Genomic DNA, 23,366 nt, shown 5'->3' on the forward strand with positions numbered 1-23,366 from the left:
GATCAAAATTTTAGCAAAAGTTTCCAGAGCCAAAAGGCAGTGGCGTATTAGCATGCTCCCATTCTTGATTATTTGAAGATTTTGACCACCGTCGTTAACAAAAGCTTCGCTGCGGAGGTTGCCAAGAGATCCGGTTTTGATAGAACGGAGGAGAAGACAATTGCTGGAGGTATTCACTTGCAGAGAGAAAGTGAGAACGAGCGAGAGAGAGTATAAAGAGAAGACAAGTTGGAGAGATGGAGGTATTTACAAACAAAAAAATTGCACTTGGTTTCAAACTCTTCTTATAAAAAATATTTCAAACTTTCACCTATAAGTGATTTTGTAAGTCCTATTTTTAAACTAAAAATGTTATAAAAATCTCTTAGAATCACAATCAGTAGTTTTTTTTTAAAAAATTGTGATATTTTGAATAAAGTATATTTGAAGTGAGATTTATAAATTATTGATTGCATAAATTGTATATGATTTTAAATGATTTCTAGAAATTTCACGTTCAATAACATAGAATTTCAGATGATTTTTAAAAATCACCAATTAAATAACAGAAAATTTAAGAATACCCTCAAATGTTCTAAAATATCATGTTCAATACACCTCCCAAGTTAACATTTTCTTGAAGTTTCCTCCATTATAAATATTAAAATTCAAGATCGTTTTTCTTTTATAGGTTTGTAATTTTCTCTGAAGAAGAAGAAAAGATGATGAAGAAGTCTTGTTCCTCACCGAAGATGATGATGATCAAATCCTTGACCGCTTGTCTAATTTTGACCCTTTTGATAATTTCGGTCGCCGCACGAGGTGGAGGTGGAGGTGGCGGTGGTCACGGCGGTGGTGGTCACAGTAGTGGTGGTCACGGAGGTAGCGGTGGCAGATTTTTCTTTGGCGGTGGCCCTCATCATCGTAACAGCGCTTCTGTTAACGGTTCAAATATGGGTCTAACGATGACATGCTTGGTGTCTTCTGTTTTGGTCATGTTGTTCCAAAGATTCTGAACTTAATTAGCAGAATTATGGCTTTCGCTTTTTCTTTAATAGTAGTTATAGACATTTTATAGTTTTTTTTTATTGCGTGTAAGTCACGGAAATATATCAATCATATTTTATGAAACGTTTTAATTAGGGTTCAGTAATCTAAAATGAGTTTGTAAACGTTTTTGAAACGAAGTTACTCTGTGTGCGAGAGTCGAGAGAGGTTCACGGGAGAAGGGTTCATCATTCGGGAATAAACTTCAATATGCACTAAACCACATACATTCTCCTTCTACTAAGGAAGTGAAAAAAGTCTAGAGATGCTTGATTTATGTACTCTGAGTCATATTCGTGGACTCTTTCTTTTCATGGCGTAGTAGAAGCATTTTTTTTTTTTTGTGTGTGTACAACAAGTACAAGCGCGTTTACACATCATCCCTACACAACATTATGTTGAGAATCACATTCGAATACACCGAACTTAAATAACATTCTCTTTTCTCTATATAAGTTTAGTCATGTACATATTGACGTCTTCATGTTTATAAATTAGAGATATGTTTTGAGAAATTTTGGCACACACACACACACAAAAAAAACAAAGAAAAAACAAATTTTGAGAAATTGAGTTGGGCTTTGAAGGCCTTTATTATTGACCCTCGAAATGGGCTTCTTCTCTGTTTTTCTGCCACATCCTCTGTAATTGAAATGGTGGTTAGATCTCTCTTTGCCGCCGGAGATGATCGCCGCCATAAGAGCAGCGATTCTCAAGCCACAAGACTACTGTTCTCACCTCAAAACTGCCCTTTTCCATTCTACTCCTATCTTACAACGCAAACATCAATCCGTCAGTCTCTCTCTCTCTCTCTCTCTCTCTCTGAGTTTGGTTCTATGGACAAATCTCGTTTTGATTTACAATAGAACTTTTTTTTTTTTTTCCTGTTATCTGATAGAATTCGAAAGCTCGGAAAAGAAAGAAGGCAAAGCAAGATTTGCGTCGTAATGTGAATGCTTTTGCAGAACACTTATTTGGGGTAAATAATTCTCAAACTTTGGCGTGCAACATTCTTTTTCATTGTTAAAAAAAAAAGGTTTCAATTTTGATGCAATTGTTTTGGTTATCACAGATTTGGAGTGATGGTTTTGATTACTCTAGTAAACACACCTCGTGGTTTCAGAAACAGTTCTCCAGGGTCTCCAAAAGAAATCGGAATGGTAGTAGTAGTAGACACACCCCTCAACATTTGGATAAAAGTAAGAGCCAAACCTCTGCTTTCTCTTCAGATAGTTTGGTAATGCTTGTGGTATAGTTACACTCCAACAATTGCTTTCACTTTTGTGTAGGATGTTTTGATTTTAGCCAAGTTGATGAAGGATATGAAATCGAATACTTTTTACGGAATGCATTGGGTGGATCCCGTGGTTTCTCTTGGTCAAACAACACTCATCAAGATGGGGGAGCTCGCTCTGGGAGGTATTCTAACAACTTTAGAAAATCTTGGGGCTCGAGGTATCGGTTAGACCAAGAAGAAGAAGAAGAAGAGGAAGATGAGTATTCTTCAAGAGAATCGAGAGTTAAAGAGCCAAACGAGGAGTCTCATAGACAAGCACTTGGTTTGAGTTCCTCAGGTCCCTTAAACCTTGAAGATGTCAAAATTGCGTAAGTACAACAAAATTATTCACTAAATCTCATTAGAGGGAAGCTATAGTTACAGACTAGATCATGTTCTATTGGTCTTCACAATTCCTGCCTGACGATTTTTTGTCATCAGATACAGAGCTTGTGCATTAAAATGGCATCCAGATCGTCACCACGCCTCTACCAAGGTAACTGATACCAATCTCCTCCTCTATACTAACTACTTCATTGTATGTTTTTTGGCTACTTAATTAGTGCGTTGATGATCCTGGTAAGTGTTCCATCCTTGACACTGACTACAAATTTGGTATGATGAATGAAACACAGAATGCAGCCGAGGAAAAATTCAAGCTCTGCACTGTGGCATATCAATCTTTATGCGAAAAGCTAGCCACAAACTAATAGGGGTCACCTTTGGGTTTTATATATTCTTCGATTTTATTATCCATTTTACTATAAAATATGTAACTCTCTCTATAATAAAGTTTAGCATTCTAAACACCAAAGAAAAAAACGAAGGACAAGTAGTGAGTTTTGGTATGTGCATTAGTAGACGGATTAGAAACAACAATTAGGTATCTTTCAACCTTTTTTCGTCCTTTGTAATCATTTATAATCACTTTCTTTTTCTCTAACGAGAGAACACAAACTCCTCTCTCACAAAAAAAAAAAAATGATTCTAAAAATTCCCTAGCCGTCAGATCAAAGAAAGATCGTGATCATCGCGTGGAACTTAAGACCATCCTTTTTGCCCTAAACCGGAGCGTACCAGATTCGGTCTCTCTCTCTGCTTAGCCTTTAGAGAGAGAGAGGTTTGGGTTCGTTTTCCCACTTAAGCCAAATTGGACAAGATTTGGACGTTCTCTCTCTCTCTCTCTCTCTCTAAAAGCACACCCAAAAAAAAAAAAAGGGCGAATTTTTCCATGGCGTTGTCGGAGTTTCAGCTAGCTCTGAGCTTGGTGTTGTTGTTCTAGCTGTGATTTGTTTAACCGACCCCATGCTCTGATGATTCTACACGACCTAATCCCAAGTCCAGGTCTTTGATTGATTCTGTTCTCTCTCTCCCTCCAGCTCCAGATTTTTTTTTTCTGATTTGTTTCTTTTGTTATCATTATTATTTTGTAAGATTTGTATCGGTTTTTGGGTTTTGCTTAGCTGATTTTTGCTGGATCGAGAGTAGAAACAACTTGGGGTTTTCTTCAATCTGGGTTTTTTTTTTTTGTTTTTTTAATAGAAAGGTTGTAAATGTTCTCAGGTGTGGGATTTGAGAATTAGGGTTTTCTGATTTTGGGGGGTTTTCTTGATGATGGTGTCTTCGAATCGTTTCTAGAGATCTAGAATTGGTTCAGTTATGGAATAATGGCTAGTCTCTTGTCATCTGTATGTGTAATTAGCATCTTCGTCGTCCAAAGACTCTTCTTTTATTCGTCTATCCATCGTCAGTTATTGAATCTGAGGCAAATCTGAGAATCTACCGAACCCCCCCACGTCTGTATATTGCTTCCACGGTAAACATCTCTTCCTCTGATTTCGTTTTTCTTTCTTCTTGTGCTTAATTGAGCTCTTTTTCTATTGCAAAGCTTAAATCTTTGCTTCTCTAATCTGTTAATTTTATCTGGTCAATCTGTTTTGGTGTACGATCTCTTAGCTTTTTAAGTTTGGAGTTAGACTTTGTAGTTGTGGAATCATGTCTTGTGTTAAAGAGAATTTAGACTTTGTGTTCTTGTTCCAAATGTTTTTTTTTTTACTTTGTGTATGCTTTAGATTGAAAACTGTGTGCCTGCAAATAAAGCTCGATTGGTTGTATTTGATTCTGTTTGCTATTACTTTCATTGTTTCCCTTTACAAAGTTTAATCAAATCAACTTGTGAACCTGATAAGCTTATATGGTCATTGCTTTTTTCTTCCTTGCAGAATAATAAGACCACACGGAATACATATTGTTGATCTGCAAGTGAGAAAGCAAGAGCCTTTTTGTTATATTGATGGGTGAGGAGTTAGCTGACACAATGAACCTGGATTTGAATCTAGGGCCTGGTCCTGAGTCTGATCTCCAACCGGCACCAAACGAGACTGTGAATTTGGCTGATTGGACTAACGACCCTTCTGAGAGATCTTCCGAAGCTGTGACGAGGATCAGGACTCGGCATAGGACGCGATTCAGACAGCTTAATCTCCCTATCCCCATTCTGTCTGAAACCCATACCATGGCTATAGAACTGAACCAGTTGATGGGAACTTCTGTAAATGGAGCTGCTATGCAAACCGGTGAGGGTAGTGAAAGAGGCAATGAGGATCTGAAAATGTGTGAGAATGGCGACGGTGCCATTGGGGATGGTGTATCAGAGAAGAAAGCCGATGTCGAGAAAAGCAGTGGCTGTGACGGTAACTTTTTCGACTGTAATATATGTTTGGATTTGTCGAAGGAGCCAGTTCTCACCTGTTGTGGCCATCTTTACTGTTGGCCTTGTTTGTACCAATGGCTACAAATTTCGGATGCAAAGGAGTGTCCCGTTTGCAAAGGAGAGGTGACCCCCAAAACCGTGACACCAATCTATGGGCGCGGAAACCATAAAAGAGAAATTGAAGAGAGTTTAGATACTAAGATCCCAATGAGACCACACGCGAGACGCATCGAGAGCTTGAGGAATACAATTCAAAGGTCGCCTTTTACAATACCGATGGAAGAAATGATTAGACGTATACAGAATAGGTTTGACAGGGATTCAACCCCGGTCCCTGATTTTAGCAACCGCGAGGCATCAGAAAGAGTGAGTGATCGAGCCAATTCGATTCTTAACCGGTTGATGACATCTAGGGGAGTTCGATCAGAGCAGAACCAGGCTAGTGCAGCAGCAGCAGCCATCGTTGCAGCATCAGAGGATATCGATCAAAACCCGAACATTGCTCCCGATCTTGAAGGAGAAACCACCACGAGATTCCATCCTCTGCTGATCAGGAGACAGCTACAGTCACACCGAGTTGCAAGGATCTCGACTTTCACATCTGCATTGAGTTCTGCAGAGAGGCTTGTAGATGCTTATTTTAGAACTCATCCATTGGGGAGGAACCACCAAGAGCAAAACCATCATGCTCCTGTTGTGGTTGATGATAGAGACTCATTCTCAAGCATTGCAGCTGTTATAAACTCTGAGAGTCAAGTGGATACCGCAGTTGAGATTGACTCTATGGTTACTCTCTCGACATCTTCGTCCAGGAGAAGGAACGAGAATGGTTCCAGGGTTTCTGATGTAGACAGTGCAGATTCTCGTCCGCCTAGGAGAAGGAGATTTACTTGAGAAACAACAACAATAAAAGTCAGCTTCCAACCTCGAAGCTGACAATGATGATGATTAAGATGAAGAAGAAGAAGGGGAAAGATTGTAACTTTATTTTTCTTGTGTTGCTTGTTGGTTTGTTGTAATTTGTTTTGTATTTTTCTCAATAGGGATGGTATTTTTAATCGAAATTTATCTTTTCTTATTGAACCTGGCCAGTGGCCAGTCTCTCAATCCTTTGAATGCAAAATGAAATAGTGTGTTCATGATAAAACCTAAACATATTTTGGTATAGGTGCAGATATGCACATATATTAACACCATAATTTAAAAGTTCATTTAGTCTTGCAATTATTACCGATTTTCGAAATCATAATTAGATAACATAAACTAATGGTGGGTGGCAAAAAAAAAAAAAATTGGCAATAGAAAAAGCACCGCATAAATACATTCACACGAGGGGGGAGGCAAAAAAAAAAAAATTAAACCCCACAAAAACAGACATCGTCCACCATTTTCAGGCTTTCATCATTTATAAACTAGAATAAAGATTCTTGGATTCTTGTAACTTAATTATAAGCTGAAACATGCATTTGCTGCCATAGTATATCATCAGCTTCTAATGATCTGTTTTAATTGAATTAACCTTAACATCTCATTGGAACATGGTTTCTAAAAAAATCAAACATGTCTAAATTTCATGAAGCAAAATAAAAATTACGTCAACGGCAGGTATATATATACATATATATAAACGATAAAGCCTTATTTATATAAATAGATTAAAAAAGAAAAAAAAACTCAAATGATGTGTGCGGGAAACGAGCGTCGTCTCGTCACTCGATGCACGAACTCGAGCCAATAAGATATTTTAACTTAAAAATAAATTTTCTTAATTGGTTCCTTAACAGTAAAAATTTGACTCTTGCCGGAGATGAATCTATTATTTCAAAGTCTTGTTTTGTTTTTTTTTACTCATAAGTCACAAAAGACTCCACTTCACAAACGTAAAAAATGGGATTGCTTTTCTGAATTTGATGCAATAAAAAACGAGGAAATATTTGTCCTTTTTACCAAAAATAAATGTAAAACATATCTGAAAATGATAATATAAAAGGAAGGAAATCGATCGTTGTAAGTTGTAACGCACCACATAATAATTAAGAAAATCCTACATAAAATAATTATGAAGACAGTACCAAATCTGTGATGAATATAATAAGTAATAAATAGAAACTGTAATTAAGCTGAGATTAATTATCTTTTTTTTTAAAAAAGGAACCACCTTCGTAAATTGTGATTCGGTGTTTTTTTTTTTTTTAAAAAGTGAGGAATAATAAAGACAAAACAGAGACCACCACCATTAATGGCTTTCTTCGCCGATACGAACAAGACAGAACACAACACAACCAAACCCAGCCTCCTCTTCCCTCTCCTCCCTTCTCTTTTCATTTCTCACTAATCCCCAATTTTTTTTTGTTTTCTCCTCAATTAATCTCACGATCTCTCGTCTTAAATTTGAATCTGAATCAAAAACCACGCGAGAACGCCCAAGTCTGGAACTTTTTTTCTTCCGGGTAATTAATTTTTTTTTTTAAAAACTTCTTCTCCTTGTTTTGAATTTGGGGTTTTGAATTTTGAAATCTGGAACAAGATATCGAGAATCATCTAATCCCGAAATTGGGTTTCGTGTCGGATTCTCGGGTCGGTGTTTGGGGGTAGCCTTCGTGTGACGAATCTATAGCTTTTGGGAAATATATCTCGAAATGTCATTAAATTTATTTATTGTATCTGAATCGTTTTTGTTAATGATGATGAATGGTTTGTTTGAAATTGTTTCATAGGGTCAAAAGAGACAAAGATAATAATGTTGAGATTTTGCATTTTACAAACACCCGTTTTCTCTATAGGTTTCTGCTAAAAACTTGGTTTGAAAATTCAACTTTTTAAAAATATAATGGCGAAAATGTTAAACCTTGCTTGCACGATCTTTGGTTAGCTGTGTCATAGGTTTTTTGATTCGTTGATTCTTGTTCTGGTTAGATCTATTTTCATGTTTAGTTAGATTGAAAAGAGAAAAAAAGAGGTTTTAATTGTAATCTGTTTTGATGTTTGATAGTCCTGTGATTGATTTACTGTTTACTGTCAAAAGTCATTGGAATGTGCACAGAGGTCTAAGCTTTTTAGCATTGTTCATAGCTTGAGAGGCCTATTGATTTGTTTACCTATCTGAAAGTGCATTTAATGTTTTGCTTCAAATGTATGTTTTCTTTTTAAATTTTTTTTATCTTATTTTTATTCTTTGTTGCTTAGGAAGCTCTATAAACAGATCCCAGAGATAAAGTTAAAAGACTTGATCTTCTTAACTAAGTATCTGCCCCCCTTAATCTACTTTTTTCTTCTTCTTCTTCTTCTCAATTTATAAACTATATGTGTAAGCCTGTCTTTGATGTTAATTTGACTTATAATTGGTCTTGATTCCTTTTTCCTCCTGCAGAACAACAAATCTATCCAAGAGGAGTAATCATCTGATCTAAGTGAGAAACAAGGTTTGATTGAATAAGGGGACACCATGGCTCCTGGAGGCAGTGCTTTGAAAGAAGTCTTGGAATCTAATTCAACGGGAATGGATTATGAGGTTAAAACAGCGAAAGTGGAAGTTAATAATAGCAAACCTACAAAACCAGGTGGTGCAGGGATTGGTAAATATGGCATCCATTCTAACAATGGTGTTTATGAGCTTCTTGAATGTCCCGTCTGTACAAATTTAATGTACCCTCCAATTCATCAGGTCAGAAACATGTGAGCTTTAAAAGTTTTGTACTTGCAATGTTACATGTTCTTAACATTTTTTTTTTTTAATTTAAATTCTACAGTGTCCAAATGGCCACACATTATGTTCAAACTGCAAAGTGAGAGTGCAGAACACTTGCCCTACATGTCGCTATGAGCTTGGTAACATAAGATGCTTAGCTCTTGAGAAAGTTGCAGAGTCTTTGGAAGTTCCATGCCGATACCAAAATTTGGGGTGTCATGACATTTTTCCTTACTACAGCAAGCTTAAGCACGAGCAGCACTGCCGGTTTAGGCCTTACACTTGCCCTTATGCTGGCTCTGAGTGTTCGGTTACAGGTGATATCCCCACACTAGTTGTTCATCTTAAAGATGATCATAAAGTCGATATGCATGATGGGTGCACTTTCAACCACCGTTATGTAAAGTCAAATCCGCATGAAGTCGAAAATGCTACATGGATGCTTACGGTAAATATTTCTTGTTTCCACACGTTGTCTTCTCTTTTCCACAAGGTCTCAAATTAAAAGTCCGATTTAGGTTTTATTTTTCTCAAATTGTTTATTTACGTAGGTTGTGGTTTTACATCATCATATGACTAAGCTTCGCATTCACCTTCTTTCACAATCATCATATGACTAACCATGAACTCTCCCTGGCTTTAGCTCTCTTCTTCATAGGACTTGTTATAATCTCCAGCTTCTTCAGCTGTTTTATTTTGCTCAAGGCTCCATTAAACTTTACATTTAGTAAATCCGTTGGCCGTTGCCATAAGCAGAGGGCCAAGATTCACATTCCTGATCGGTTACTTTAGGCAAACTCCCTTATTAGCGTGTTTTTCGGGTTCCTGTCTTGCTCAGTCCAGTTTTTTCCCATTTTACTTTTGATTCTACTAGCGCATTAGTTCCATATTCTCAGTCTCATTTTCATCCTAGCCAATATGTATTGCTTTATGCTATAACTCCCATCTTGACTTCTTAAATTTGTTTCCAGGTGTTCAACTGTTTTGGGAGACAGTTCTGTTTACACTTTGAGGCGTTCCAGCTGGGGATGGCTCCAGTGTACATGGCATTCCTTCGTTTCATGGGAGATGAGAACGAGGCGAAGAAGTTCAGTTACAGCTTGGAAGTAGGAGCTCATGGACGTAAACTAACATGGCAAGGGATCCCTAGAAGCGTGCGTGACAGTCACAGGAAAGTCCGGGACAGTCAAGACGGACTCATCATCCCAAGAAACCTTGCACTCTACTTCTCTGGAGGTGATAGGCAAGAACTCAAGTTGAGAGTGACTGGTCGTATCTGGAAAGAGGAGTAAACCAAAACGAAGACAAGAAGGGGAATTGATTGAAAAATGATGTACATAAGGAAAGCCTCATGAAGAGCTAATGATCATATGGACGATTTGAAGTTTGTTGTCTGGCTTTTTTTGTAATGGAGTCTTTCTCCAGTGGGAATGAAGTGAGATGATGATGATGATAATAATCTTCTATGATGAATCAGTTTGGAGGGAGCTATTGTTACTATTTTGTGGCTGCAAGAAAATTATATTATCTCTGTAATTTTTGTTTTTTTGTTGTTGTTGTTGGGTTTCTGTGCTTTTCAGACAGGGAATGTAGGAAAAAAAGTAAGACATGATTTTGGCTATGTTCTTCTTGTTGTAAACCAGGTTCCAAAAAGATTGGTGCAATTTCTTTTTTTCTTTACAATGGTGATTTTGATCAGGTTTAGACTTTAGACTCTATGATGAGTCCTGGACAACATTGCTTGTTTACAAGCACTTCACTACTCCATCTTGCATATATAATAACATCCTTAGAAAATAGGAATTGAGCATGCAGGTCATCATCGTCATTGATGGGGAAACCAAGCTTCTTCAGATGAATCAGCAGATACAAAAAAACGTGATGATTAGATTAGATGCGTCACTTGTATGGCTTATGGCAGGTGGTAATGCGATCATTCAGCATCTCAGTTCCATTTGATGGCATATCGATCCATATCTTTCAGGGAGCAAAAAATGTTTAACATAAGCTATTGTCCAAATTTATGAACCTAAATAAAATATACTTACTACAACATCCCTAAAATTTGTTTTTTTTTACTTTTTAACATAATGCTAGCTATGACACTTAGCAAATGAATTTTCATGTTTTAAAACCTAATTTCATATATCCCACCACAATTCCAAAAATATGACTATTTTCTTGACATAAGCAGATTTAATGGCATCCTACCAAATTCAAACAATGGATCATGATACATTAAAAAACACTAATTACAAAGCAATAATAAACTTTTGATTTTATATTGCTTTAATAAGTTACTTTTTGAAAACTAAATTAATATGCATATTATTATATGTTTCAACAAACGCGTACACAATTTATTATTACTAAAAATATAAAATACGATAGTCACATGATAGTATGACAAGTAAATAATACATTGATAGTATATTTATTTGGTCTTTATATATTAAAGATAGCAAAAAAAAGAAAGAAGAAGATATAGCAAGTTACAGCATGATGACAACACCATACCCACACATACACATTCTATTCATTAGAGGAAAGGTAACAAACAAACACACATCCCACATCAAAAAAAAAAAAAACAAAAAAGCAAATATAATACTTTTGTTCAAAACAAAACAAAATCTATAGTTTTTTTTCTTTAGATTATAATGTGAAAATATTATTACCTAAATGTTAGAAAAATTCAAAATAAAATAAAATAAAACTGATAACATAAATTTGTTATCGTTTGGACATTTTAACCGCTCCCTCTAAATATTTTTTCACATAAATGTTAATCTCTCTCTCTCTCTCTCTCTCCTTAAGTTACAATCTCACCTCTCTCTCTCTCTCTTTCTCTAGAATATATTGACGCAGCCGCGAATCTCATCGTCATCGTCATCGTCATCGTCATCATCATCATCATCATCATCGAGCACAAAGGGAAGAACCCTGATTTGCCGGCGTTTCTTCATTTTCAATCCCCCGAAGGATCTCTCTCACATACACACGAGTTTTTCCCGGGAAATTTTTAATATCAGACTCTCTTTATTTTTTTTAATCAGAATCCCGATTCATCGCGATCGATTGTTTTGTTTTTTTGTTTTGTTTTTATAGTCCGATTGGATTTGGTGATTTCGTAGTCCGATTCCACGAAATTAAAATCGGATAGGATTTGGGGTTATTTTTTGGGGGTCAGTCTGGGAACCGTAGCGATAAAGAATGAAAACATTGGTTGATGAATACAAGAGACTGTAAATGATGCCTGGTTTAGCTCAGAGGAATGAACAATACTCTTTTGGCTTCTGGTCAAAGGAAATCGATGGAGTCAGCTTTAATCAGCTCCAAAAGGTACCCCTCCTTATCCCCCATTTTTTTTTTTTTGGGACCTTCGATTAGCTCTGATTGGATCTTTGCACTCTTATTTTAGCTTAGAGATTGTATCACTCCAAGTTTTTTAGTTCACAGATCTTAGTTATACACATAGTGGTGTAGCTAAATGACTTTGATGATACATCATTAAATTAAAAGACACATTTCTCTGCTGAACTTGTGTGCAGTTCTGGAGTGACCTGTCGCCGAAAGCTAGGCAGGAGCTCCTTAAGATTGACAAACAGACTCTGTTTGAGCAAGCTCGTAAGAACATGTATTGTTCTAGATGCAACGGCCTTCTTCTGGAAGGCTTCATGCAGATTGTTATGCATGGGAAGTCCTTGCATCCGGAGGGATCATTAGGGAGTCTTCCTTGCAACAAGTCAGGTGGCTCCAAATTTCAGAACGACTGTAACTCAGTTGTCAGTAACGGATGTGCGGATGAGATGCAAGATCCGTCTGTTCATCCTTGGGGAGGTCTCACCACGACACGTGATGGCTCACTCACACTTCTTGATTGCTATTTGTATGCAAAGTCTCTCAAGGGACTTCAAAATGTAAGTTCCATGCAACGGTTACTTATTTTGCTCTTCCCTCCAGTTCAAACTAGTTATATCTATTGGTTCTAGCAGGTGTTTGACAGTGCCCCTGCTCGAGAAAGGGAACGTGAGTTGCTTTATCCCGATGCTTGTGGTGGTGGAGGCCGGGGATGGATAACTCAAGGAATGGCTAGCTATGGTAGAGGCCATGGAACAAGAGAGACGTGTGCTCTTCATACTGCAAGACTTTCCTGTGATACATTGGTGGATTTCTGGTCCGCACTCAGCGAGGAAACTCGACAATCTCTTTTGAGGATGAAGGAAGAGGATTTCATGGAGAGACTGAGGTACAGGTATGTTATTATTTGGTTTGATATTTTCTTGATGTTCTACGACAAATTGAGTTGAGAAGTTTCTGGACATGATCTCTGGGTCATGGGTACCAGGAAATGTTACAACTTTAGTCATCTCATTCTGAATTGCAAGATGACTTGACATTTCGATTTCTGGATTTTGAGGCTGTGCCTACCAAGTCATGCAATACAACAATCTTCCTTTTCTGGCCCTGTGGAGACTTTTTCCTCTCGACCTTAATAACAAATGGACCTTTCAAATTACAGATTCGACAGCAAGAGGTTTTGTAGAGACTGCAGGCGAAATGTTATCCGTGAGTTTAAAGAGCTCAAGGAACTGAAACGAATGCGGAGAGAACCTCGGTGTACCTCCTGGTTTTGTGTTGCCGATACAGCCTTCCAATATGAGGTAATTAATTTTTGTTAACCTTTTCATCTCCATGGGGTTCCTGTAGTCCAGAATTCTGGTTTTCGAAAAGTACATTACTATATTTCTAGAGAGGATTATATTGCAAGACGGGATCACAAATGTACTTGCATTGTTACAGGTAACCATTGATTCGGTGCAAGCAGATTGGCGGGAAACGTTTGCTGACAACGCTGGGATTTACCATCACTTTGAGTGGGCCATTGGAACTGGAGAAGGAAAATGTGATATCCTCAAATTTGAAAATGTTGGCATGAATGGGAGAGTTCAAGTCAATGGCTTAGACCTTCGTGGTTTAAATTCATGCTACATTACACTTAGAGCTTATAAATTAGATGGCCGTTGGTCTGAGGTATCCGTCAAAGCCCACGCATTAAAAGGTCAAAACTGCGTGCACGGTAGGTTAGTTGTTGGGGATGGGTTTGTTTCAATCAAGAGAGGGGAAAGCATCCGAAAGTTTTTTGAGCATGCTGAAGAGGCCGAGGAAGAAGAGGTAGATTCTTGTTTCATATGTTAAATCAAAGTTCTCAAATGTTTATGATTGCAAAAGTATTATTCTTTTCTTTTTCTAAACGATATCACTGTGCTTCCTGTGTTATAAAAGGATGAAGAGATTATGGACAAAGATGGGAATGAGCTTGATGGGGAATGCTCCCGTCCACAAAAGCATGCAAAAAGTCCAGAACTGGCTCGAGAGTTTCTTCTAGATGCTGCAACAGTTATTTTTAAAGAACAGGTTTGGTAGTTATAGGTTTCCTCAAAGTCACATATTATTATTTGGTGCTGTATGAGGTTTCTAATTTCACAGTTATTGATTATATCTTAGGTTGAAAAAGCATTCAGGGAAGGAACCGCTCGGCAAAATGCACATAGTATCTTTGTATGTCTTACATTGAAACTATTGGAACAACGTGTACATGTTGCCTGCAAGGAAATTATTACCTTGGAGAAACAGGTAGGCATTCTGTCGTAATGTTCTCAGAGCAATTTCATCGAGTTTATATCCAACAATTCCATTGTCTTAACTCCGGCAGGTGAAACTTCTTGAGGAAGAAGAGAAGGAAAAGCGTGAAGAAGAGGAGCGGAAGGAGAAGAAAAGATCCAAAGAAAGGGAAAAAAAACTTCGCAGAAAGGAGAGAATGAAGGAAAAAGAAAAAGGCAAAGAGAAGAAAACCCCTGGATCCAGCGATAAAAACATGCTACTGAATTCATCAAGGGAAGAAGAAGATCTTCCAAACCTTGATGACGAGACAAACAATACTATAAACTGTGAGGAGTCAGAAATTGAAACGGGGGATGCAGATTTGTCTCCACCTGGTTCTCCTGATGTTCAAGAAAGACAGTGTTTGGATGGCTGCCCATCTCCAAGAACGGAAAACCACTACTGTGACAGCCCTCACAAAGAAATTACAGATCTTGAAGATGAGAACGGGTACTTTACAAGTGATCATCAAAAACCTACTCACCACCAGAATGCTAGATATTGGAAAGAAGTGCAGTCTGATAATGCTTTGAGGTGGTCAGATAAACGCAGATATTCAGATAATGCTTCTTTTGTTAGTAGGTCAGAGGCAAGATTCCGTAATGATAGATTAGAATTGCCTTCAAGGGGATTCAATGGGTCAAACAGACAGTTAAGAGTGAAAGCTTCAAAGACTGGTGGCCTGAATGGCATCAAGTCTCATGAGAAGTTTCAATGTTGCGACAACAGAAACAGTGAGAGGTTTGACATTAATTCTTGCAGTTGCAAACCGAGTTGTGAATACCGGGCAAAAGTAGAACCAAACATCTCTGCAACCAGAAGCATGCGAGAACCAAAAATCTTATCAAATTCAGATTCTGCTCCTGATGCCTCCAAGCCAGTGTTCCGAGGCAGGTATACTCAACCAGACTATACTCGTGAGTTAAGACTTAAAAGCAAGGGGGGAGTTGGTCCAAATCCTTCTGTTACAAGAGATTCACTGCATTCAAAAAAAGTTTGGGAGCCCATGGAGCCAAAAAAGTATCCACGAAGCAACTCTGACTCTGAAGTAGCACTTAGATGTTCGACATTTAAGACTGAAGAGATAGAAGACACTATCGCTGAGAATTCATCTGACCTTTTGTCTCAATGTAAGGCTATAGAGAAGTTGGATATTATCAAGCTTAAAGATAACAACAGCACGGAGTCTGGGGAAACAAAGAATGGGTGGCATTTGAAAGATCCTATGATGCGTAGTACATCAAGTTCAGACAATTGCTCGTCATGCTTGAGCGAGGGAGAGAGCAATACGGTTTCTTCAAACAACGGAAACTCTGAATCCTCCTCCACATCTGATTCTGAAGACGCCAGTCTGCAGTCTGAAGGAAGAGAGAATATAGTTGTTGGTACACAGAACGATATCCTCATACCAGATACTACTGGGAAGAGTAAATTTTTTGAAACTCCTATCGTAGTAACTGGGAACAACACGGATAATAACAGTAACAATAACATGGCACATGGTGTTGTTGATGTGCAACCACAAGGAGGCATGTTTCCTCATTTGCTAAACCAGAATCTACAGTTTCCGGTTTTCCAGACTGCTTCACCATTGAGCTACTTCCATCAAGCACCACCAGTCTCTTGGCCCACAGCTCCAGGCAACGGATTAATTCCGTTCCCTCACCCTAATCCTTATCTTTACACAGGTCCGCTCGGATATAGTATGAACGGAGATTCCCCTCTGTGCTTGCAGCAGTATGGTAACCCATTGAATCATACAGCAACTCCCTTCTTCAATCCCGGGCTAGTTCCAGTGTTCCATCCATATTCCAAAACCAACACCGAGGACCAAGCTCAGAATCTTGAGCCACCAGTGGAACTAAACAGTTTGTCTCCACCAGAAACACAAGCCGTAAGTGAAGACAGCTTCTCCTTGTTCCATTTCAGTGGACCAGTGGGTCTTTCCACTGGAATTAAGTCGAAGCCTGCTCATTCCAAAGACGGGGTTTTGCGCAACCTTGCTGGAAATAGCGATATGAAAGCGAAAGAGAGCAAAGAGGTTGAGGAGTATAACTTATTCGCAACGAGCAACGGGCTGAGGTTTTCGTTATTCTAAGTTAACGGTTATGGGTTTGCTGTTGATTTAAACTGTGGAGTGTGAGGGGTTTCATACTTTGTATCATCCGGAACTTTATTATTCGTCCGGAAAACAAACAAAAAAAAGCTTTTCAATTTCAAACTTTTTTTTTTCAGATACCTTTTTTCCTTATAGTTTACACTTTTTCTCTCACGTTTGGATTTGTACTCTGTTTATTTTTTATATTTGCTTCATTGTTTCATTTGATATAGAGCAATGTTAAGATCTACGAGATTTTTAGTGTTTTGAAACAGAATAAATCTCTACTATTATTTGTAAAATCGTTTAACTAATAAATTTTTGTTTTGTAAGAAATTACAATAATATGCCATTGTATTTTATGACCAAATGTTCAATTTAATTAAAGGGTAAGGACGAAATTTCCCATCCCCTCCTAAACGGATAAACACGCCGGTCTGTATAACCCGTTTTATTATTTCGGATTTTATAATTTAATCCTGACCGTTCAACTAATATACATCCTAACTGTTATTTTCAAACATATTCGTTTACTTATATCATTGGGTCATGCGGCCCATATTCACAAACTAAAAAACTAAAACGGATAATAAATATATGGAACGCAAATTATTCAAATCTACCACTTCCCATTTTGAAAGAGATCTTTCTATTAAAAATCCTGCATTCTTTGTTAATTCATCTTCATCGACATATACTACCATTAAATGAATTCCATAAATATCTCAAATCTACCATTAACCATATTTGTTAGAGATCTTACTAAAAAAAAATCCCGCATTCTTTGTGAATTTAGCGTAATCGACAAATCCTACCATTAAATCAATTCCATAAATATCTAAACCGACTATGATAGTTACCATATATCCATAATGTTACTTTAAATTTTAACAATATATGGTAACCGATATTCCCTCAAAAGACCGAATATACCTTAAACTCTTTTAGTATAGAGATGTTTATTCCTCTTGACATTATCGGATCATTAAATCAATACCACCTTAATTATCAGTGTGAATATTCGATACACTATCGTAAACATTATATAAGAACATACTCATTCTTCAAAGAAATACATTTCCATACAAAACCCTATCTTACCAAACTAAAATATTAGCCTCACCACTAGAATATAAAATATTTCTTTAGGGACAAACTTATATGAATTTCTTTACAATATTAACCAATATATCTATCAATGTTGCAACTCTTCAAACTATTGACAAAATTGTAACACTTAAACCATATGCTCATATATTCATGGTTTACGCCAAGAGGAAGAAGTGGCGCTTTGATTCACTCTCAATGTCTTTTTGACTTTTGGTGATGCATCTATTATCTTGGGATATGTTCTAAGTCTCTCTAAATTTCTTATGTAAATATTGAAAATGTTTGTGATATAAAAAAGAATTAAAAAATAAAAAATGTTTCATATTTCTTGAAGTTTAGGTCTCTTTGCTTTTATTGAGGATAGACAGGTGGCACTCTCTCCACTGCTGATGTGTCACTCAAATGGAGAGAGTTGATAATCTTTCATAGTATAGATTAAATTATTTTGTAGGGTGATAAGATAGCTGCCACAGTGAAAAGGGATGTGATCAGGCCCTTTAAAGGGAAGCTCAAAGAAGGGAGTTGGATTCTAATTTCAACTTTTAATTTATCTCCTACTTATGGTGCTGTCAAGCTATCTGAATTGAAATGGAAGATTGTGTTCACATCCAGAACAAGTGTTAACCCTTCGGATAACATATCTGATGATATGTTTCTTTCATTAGCATCTTATGATGTCGTGCTTGCCGGGAAGCAAAACGAAAGTTTTTTATTCGGTATGTTTATCATATTACATTTAAGAATGATATGCCCTACTTTTTTGTTCTAAACTAACCAAAATGATTTATCTCAGATTTCTTTGGTCAAGTTGTCGACTGTGGTGAAATTAAATAAATAACTTCAACTAACAAACCAACTACCAAAATTGACTTCCACATGAGAAATTCTGAGTAAGTTTTTTAGTGCTTATCTAAAATCTTTTTTTCCAATTTTTCACGGATTTGACAAATATTGCAAAACAACATCTAATCATTTTTGTATATTACCTTTTTACATAGGGATACACGTGTTTTGTGTACTCTTTGGGGTACTTGCTCTCAAATAATAAGTAAAGCTTGCCACGAGTCTACCGATGGTATTGTTTTCTGCTTAATCAGGTTTGCTAAAGTCAATTTTTACAACGGTACGTGTTTTCCATCCCTCCAACATATTTACAGTCTACCAAATAATTATTATATATTTTATTCAAACAACCATTTTTACAGATGTCTGGAGTGTTCAAAATCAGTGGGACTGGTCACAAGTTATAATCAGTCCAGTAATTCCTGAAGTTGAAGAACTAAGACATCTGTTAGTTTCTTTTATCATTTACATTTATATATAGTATGGTTTATTGTCAAAGTTCAATAACCCGTGCAACTTGAATCTTAGGCTTTCCAATGATGGCTTGCAATTGACGATTATGGATTCATTGCAAAAGAAAGTGTTTTGGGGAAAACCTAAAAAGAAAGAAATAGAAGAATACCCAGTGAAAACTATCCAAGAAGCCCTTCATGCCTTTGAGGTATACTATCACTTAACAATCTTTTATCCATTGCATTATTATTAATTTAAAATTTTAAAATAAAAATAAATCTTTATAGGTAGGGATGTGTCGCACTGTCTGTACAATATTGGAAGTCGATAGAGACTATTCTTGGGTCTACATTGCGTGTAAGAAATGCAACAAAAAGACTATCGTGGAGCATAGCATTAAGTTGGAAGATGAAAAGCAAAAACCCTCACCAAATTTTTTTTGTGAGTATTGCAAAGAGTATACAAAAAATGTCTCTCCCAAGTAAGTTTCTTATACAAATTTCCATTAATGTGTATATAGAAGTTCATTATTATACTTCTATCCAATACTAACAAAAAGTTTACGAAATGTGAACATAAATAATTTAAAGGTTCTGGATTTATCTAAAAATCAAAGATGAAACTAGAGAATCGAAATGTATGGTGTTTGACAGCTTCGCTGCCGATATGGTTGGAATGCAATCTTCAGAACTCCTTAACAATAGATACGATTTGGTAATTATACATGTTTATAGATGTATATTTGTTTATAATGTTTTATTCGAACCTTAAAATTGTTTAAATCATTCAGTCATAAACAATCACTTTACTTATATTTATAATAGCTAGAGGATCCTGAATCTATCCCTCCCGAAGTTAAAGCTTTAGAAGGACAGACATTCGAGGTTCTCCTTTCTATCGAGTCGAAACATATTAGGGGGAACTCCACCACTTACACTATAGCAGCTTTGTGCTCTAACGGGAATAATTGTGATCTTGATATTGTCCCTTCAGACACATATGTAGATCCTTCTTCAATGTTATCTGGTGGTCAGGTATCAATAGTTATATCTATATATAATTTGATTGTCAAAGATAATTATTTGGTTTATAATTTCTAACATTTATGTTTGTAGGGTTCTTTAATGCTTAGTGATGGCTGTGAGCCATCTGATGTCGATGCTTCAACGTCTTCTACACCATCATCAAAAAGAGGTTCATCAAACACGATCGAAGGAGATTACCAATCATCTACATCCAAAAAACATTGTTCTAAGTTGGTTGATTTGGAAGATGTTAATGTTGCTGGTGTTCCTAAGGAACTAAACAATTTGTTGAATTAATTCCCTTTGATTTTTGCTATCTACTTTGCGAATTTTGAATTTTGACATTGCTTATGGTTTATGGTTTTTATTTTTTTTATGATTTCATTATTAAATAAAATTATAACTATGATTTCGTAGTTATATTAATTTTCGGAAAGTTGATTTACCATCTCTATATTCTATACAGATTATACATAAAATACTGTTAAATATGACCATTATAATAATATAGTTCCTTGTGAATAAAGTTATTAACTTGGGTATAATTGTTCAAAATTATTCATTGTATACATCTCTCTTTAATTTATAGCTACTAATAAACTTTGAATCCTAAATGACAAGTGAATCTTCTTTTTTTTTTAACATTCATGCAAGCCATCATCACATTCATGCAAGCCATCATCACATGCACACCAAATGGATCTGCATGTGACACATTTGCTCGGTTCTTCCGTATCATTGATTTCAGATTGAATAACATAGTTTAGCTTTATAGTTGCCCTTTAATTTCTACTGTTATGACATTAGAACCGTTACTGTGCATGTTTACAGCTGTAATATATTTCAATTTTATTTTGTTTTCTATAAAAAAACAAACAAAACCCTTTCAATTTCTCTTTTACTCAAACACGAACAAATTAGGTGAATCTCAATAACCCAATATGCCTCTTTAACTCTATATATAATTTTCCCTGTCCAATACTTGATGTTCACCTTGTGCACACTCATTTAACTTCCTTCCAAATAGAAAATTACTCTTCCTTCTTTATCTGATATTATGAATCTAGGCTTTCATCGACTACGTAACATGTATACATGTGATTCTTATGGTCGTATTTGTGTCAAGGTTCTTCGGAAATGGCGGAAAACAGATGAAGAAGATGACTGTATTGAAATGATTGTTTGCGATATCTTTGTAAGTCAAAGTATTTTGTGTTTATTAAATTTCTGTAATTTTAAACTTCATTGGAAATTTCACTCTGTTCTAAAATTTTGTTCTCCCTTATATATATTTACATCAAACAGGGTGATAAAATTTTCGCAACCATTACAAATCACTTGATCCATTATTTCACGGATTATATAGAAGAAGATTCTAGGAAAATCATAACAACTTTTCAAGTGGTCAACACCACAAGGCTTATCAGTTTACCCTATGTTAGTCTTCGCATACTATTCAAGGAAGAAACCATAGTTGAAGATACTGAAGCAAGGTCCACCAATAATTTCATCGACTATGTTTCATGGGATACATATTTTGATGGTTATCATGCCAACAGAAACGAATGCTTAGGTATTAATAGATATTATTAATGATTTGTATAATGGATTGATATTCTGCCAGATGATTTTTGACCAACTAAACTTTTCACTTGCAGAAATTATGAGTCGAATAGTCCGCGTGCAGCCTATTAGGTATCTCGACGAAGAATCATCTATGCAATTTAATGGGATGGACAGGGTGATACGTTTTTATCTTATTAATGAAAAGTAATTCTCCAAATTCACAACTTTTTAAAGAAAATCATGTATATAGATACTGTTTAAAATTTGATATTTACTTAAATCTATTATTTTCTAGCGACGAAGAGATTCATTGGCTAGCTTACAATGAACATGCTGACTATTTTAGACGCAACTGGGTTCGAAGCTTCACAATTCCTATTATAGGTGTACTGCGTTTCTGGAAGCCTAAGTATTTTGCAAATGGTATATTTCTTGAGTCCATGATGTCAATTTAATTTTCCGATAATTTGTTCCTTCATGAAATATTCAAATTGTAGGTGAGAAAATCGAACTTGAGAGTGTTCCTGGAATGTCTACTATTATAATTGATCCACCTTATGCAGAAGTCTATGATTTTAGAATCAGGTATTCTCTGAATATGAGAATCTTTAAGTTTATTTTATAATATACTTATTACTAACAATTGTATTTCCTTTTTTTCCAGAATATCTTTCAACAGAGATCTTGATGATGACAACTCTGACTTTTAAGAAGGACAACTAACGAAATCACACAATAAGAGAGATAGTTTCTCAGTTTCAAATCTTAAGTGTCAACACTTTGTTTCTTTTGTAATTGCCTTACGTTGGTATGTTTTTTTTTGTTTTTGTTTATGTTTAATACTATTAATACTATGGTTTCTTTATTAAAATCAAGCAAGTTTATCATTTGCAAAAAAATCAAACAATTTTCGACAATTACTCTTTTACCCAAATACGAACAAATTAGGTGAATCTCAATGACTCAATTTTCAGGAACCTTTTTCGTATATTTGATATACTTATTTAAATACAATTTACATAATTAAATACTACTAATAAAGTTTTATAATTTAAAAAAATAACAAAAAAAAACATTGATATTCACTAGGTAATTTGTATAGGAAACAACTACTTTGCTTATTTGGTTGTTAAGATTTACTTATACTTCGAGATTACAAAATAATAAGAATATTATTTCTACCAAAAAGATTAAGTGTGGTTTATTATTATTTATTATCACACAAACCCTAGATGCCTAACTTATATAAACCCAAACAGAAACAAGGAACAAATGCATCACTGGCATATAGCTTTCTTATCCAAAAAATGAAAGATATCCAAGATCCACTGCTTCTAGCTTGGTTTGATCTAAAACCACTACTCAGCTGAAGCAAGAGAACTCACGTTTGAGGATATACCTCAATTCTTTACTTGGAATCCGGAAGAAAAATGTTGGATCAGAAGAATGAGGGCAGTATCGAATACTAGGACATCTTATATTCCAAGTAAGTTTGATGGTCATGTTCATTTGCAACTTCTTTTCTGTTTTCTGAAAGGACCAAGATGTGATGAAGATTTGAGGACGTTTGATGGTGTGGTCTACGACTCTTACAAGGAAGCGTGTTTGGCTAGAGGATTACTTGAATAATGATTTCTTAATATGTTTGAAGATTTTATAGAATATTCCTTTCAGTTTGTTGCTTATCTATGTTTTCAATTTTAAACATTTTTATTTCTCTATCATGATTTCTATATTTATAAAATAAATTGGAAAACAGATGTTAGATTCCCAAATCGATTACTATTCCCTTCAATGTTGTAAAGAAAAAATACATTTCAAAATTCACTTATCATGATATAACTGAGAAAATTTGGCCTATTTTGAGAACCCAAAAGTACCTTACTTCAAACAAATTTAAGGTA

At 35.8% G+C, this 23,366-nt stretch overlaps 5 protein-coding genes across 10 annotated transcripts; all 5 read left to right on the plus strand.

Moving 5' to 3' along the window:
- The first annotated feature begins 1,509 nt into the window (after positions 1–1,509).
- LOC104781709 (uncharacterized) lies at positions 1,510–3,259 on the plus strand. The gene is made up of 6 exons (XM_010506437.3): positions 1,510–1,818; positions 1,925–2,005; positions 2,099–2,225; positions 2,316–2,631; positions 2,744–2,798; positions 2,938–3,259. Exons 1-6 carry the CDS (start codon positions 1,711–1,713, stop codon positions 3,010–3,012), a joined length of 762 nt encoding a protein of 253 aa, XP_010504739.1. The 5' UTR covers positions 1,510–1,710; the 3' UTR covers positions 3,013–3,259.
- A 167-nt stretch (positions 3,260–3,426) lies between these two features.
- Positions 3,427–6,093, plus strand: LOC109124811 (uncharacterized). The gene is made up of 3 exons (XM_087510741.1): positions 3,427–3,646; positions 3,866–4,118; positions 4,525–6,093. The coding sequence occupies exon 3, from the start codon at positions 4,596–4,598 to the stop codon at positions 5,907–5,909; it is 1,314 nt and encodes a 437-aa protein (XP_087366867.1). The 5' UTR covers positions 3,427–3,646; positions 3,866–4,118; positions 4,525–4,595; the 3' UTR covers positions 5,910–6,093.
- A 1,093-nt stretch (positions 6,094–7,186) lies between these two features.
- On the plus strand, positions 7,187–10,386 carry LOC104781711 (E3 ubiquitin-protein ligase SINAT2). Of its 3 annotated transcripts, none has more exons than XM_087510719.1 (5): positions 7,196–7,465; positions 8,202–8,258; positions 8,386–8,679; positions 8,765–9,151; positions 9,675–10,386. In XM_087510719.1, the coding sequence occupies exons 3-5, from the start codon at positions 8,461–8,463 to the stop codon at positions 9,993–9,995; spliced, it is 927 nt and encodes a 308-aa protein (XP_087366845.1). In that variant the 5' UTR covers positions 7,196–7,465; positions 8,202–8,258; positions 8,386–8,460; the 3' UTR covers positions 9,996–10,386. The 3 variants fall into 3 exon arrangements, with proteins under 3 accessions (XP_087366844.1, XP_087366845.1, XP_087366846.1); XM_087510720.1 differs by having other exon boundaries at positions 8,206–8,258; XM_087510718.1 differs by lacking the exon at positions 8,202–8,258 and having other exon boundaries at positions 7,187–7,465.
- Positions 10,387–11,438: 1,052 nt separating this feature from the next.
- On the plus strand, positions 11,439–16,688 carry LOC104781713 (uncharacterized). Of its 4 annotated transcripts, none has more exons than XM_010506443.3 (8): positions 11,439–12,045; positions 12,255–12,623; positions 12,699–12,958; positions 13,226–13,367; positions 13,507–13,878; positions 13,990–14,121; positions 14,212–14,340; positions 14,420–16,688. In XM_010506443.3, exons 1-8 carry the CDS (start codon positions 11,953–11,955, stop codon positions 16,463–16,465), a joined length of 3,543 nt encoding a protein of 1,180 aa, XP_010504745.2. In that variant the 5' UTR covers positions 11,439–11,952; the 3' UTR covers positions 16,466–16,688. The 4 variants fall into 4 exon arrangements, with proteins under 4 accessions (XP_010504745.2, XP_010504744.2, XP_087366847.1 ...); XM_010506442.3 differs by having other exon boundaries at positions 11,459–12,045; positions 12,696–12,958; XM_087510721.1 differs by having other exon boundaries at positions 11,459–12,045; positions 12,699–12,952.
- A 2,289-nt stretch (positions 16,689–18,977) lies between these two features.
- Positions 18,978–20,193, plus strand: LOC147946189 (uncharacterized). Its single transcript, XM_087509526.1, has 5 exons — positions 18,978–19,079; positions 19,159–19,352; positions 19,525–19,585; positions 19,696–19,905; positions 19,987–20,193. The coding sequence occupies exons 1-5, from the start codon at positions 18,978–18,980 to the stop codon at positions 20,191–20,193; spliced, it is 774 nt and encodes a 257-aa protein (XP_087365652.1).
- Positions 20,194–23,366: the final 3,173 nt, after the last annotated feature.

This window comes from Camelina sativa, chromosome 4, assembly GCF_030686135.1.
Source record: "Camelina sativa cultivar CO46 ecotype springtype chromosome 4, ASM3068613v1".
Taxonomy (NCBI): Eukaryota; Viridiplantae; Streptophyta; class Magnoliopsida; order Brassicales; family Brassicaceae; genus Camelina; species Camelina sativa.

What these genes read in the sequence shown, in the direction of transcription:
- LOC104781709 (XM_010506437.3), top strand. Translation starts at nt 1,711, where the DNA reads ATGATCGCCGCCATAAGAGCAGCGATTCTCAAGCCACAAGACTACTGT. An exon ending in TACAACGCAAACATCAATCC is followed by an intron (nt 1,819 to 1,924) that starts GTCAGTCTCTCT and finishes GTTATCTGATAG; the next exon opens with AATTCGAAAGCTCGGAAAAG. An exon ending in CTTGAAGATGTCAAAATTGC is followed by an intron (nt 2,632 to 2,743) that starts GTAAGTACAACA and finishes TTTTGTCATCAG; the next exon opens with ATACAGAGCTTGTGCATTAA.
- LOC109124811 (XM_087510741.1), top strand. Translation starts at nt 4,596, where the DNA reads ATGGGTGAGGAGTTAGCTGACACAATGAACCTGGATTTGAATCTAGGG.
- LOC104781711 (XM_087510718.1), top strand. Translation starts at nt 8,461, where the DNA reads ATGGCTCCTGGAGGCAGTGCTTTGAAAGAAGTCTTGGAATCTAATTCA. An exon ending in TGTACCCTCCAATTCATCAG is followed by an intron (nt 8,680 to 8,764) that starts GTCAGAAACATG and finishes TAAATTCTACAG; the next exon opens with TGTCCAAATGGCCACACATT. An exon ending in ATGCTACATGGATGCTTACG is followed by an intron (nt 9,152 to 9,674) that starts GTAAATATTTCT and finishes ATTTGTTTCCAG; the next exon opens with GTGTTCAACTGTTTTGGGAG.
- LOC104781713 (XM_010506442.3), top strand. Translation starts at nt 11,953, where the DNA reads ATGATGCCTGGTTTAGCTCAGAGGAATGAACAATACTCTTTTGGCTTC. An exon ending in GCTTTAATCAGCTCCAAAAG is followed by an intron (nt 12,046 to 12,254) that starts GTACCCCTCCTT and finishes ACTTGTGTGCAG; the next exon opens with TTCTGGAGTGACCTGTCGCC. An exon ending in ATACAGCCTTCCAATATGAG is followed by an intron (nt 13,368 to 13,506) that starts GTAATTAATTTT and finishes GCATTGTTACAG; the next exon opens with GTAACCATTGATTCGGTGCA.
- LOC147946189 (XM_087509526.1), top strand. Translation starts at nt 18,978, where the DNA reads ATGGATTCATTGCAAAAGAAAGTGTTTTGGGGAAAACCTAAAAAGAAA. An exon ending in ACAAAAAATGTCTCTCCCAA is followed by an intron (nt 19,353 to 19,524) that starts GTAAGTTTCTTA and finishes GGTGTTTGACAG; the next exon opens with CTTCGCTGCCGATATGGTTG. An exon ending in CAATGTTATCTGGTGGTCAG is followed by an intron (nt 19,906 to 19,986) that starts GTATCAATAGTT and finishes TTATGTTTGTAG; the next exon opens with GGTTCTTTAATGCTTAGTGA.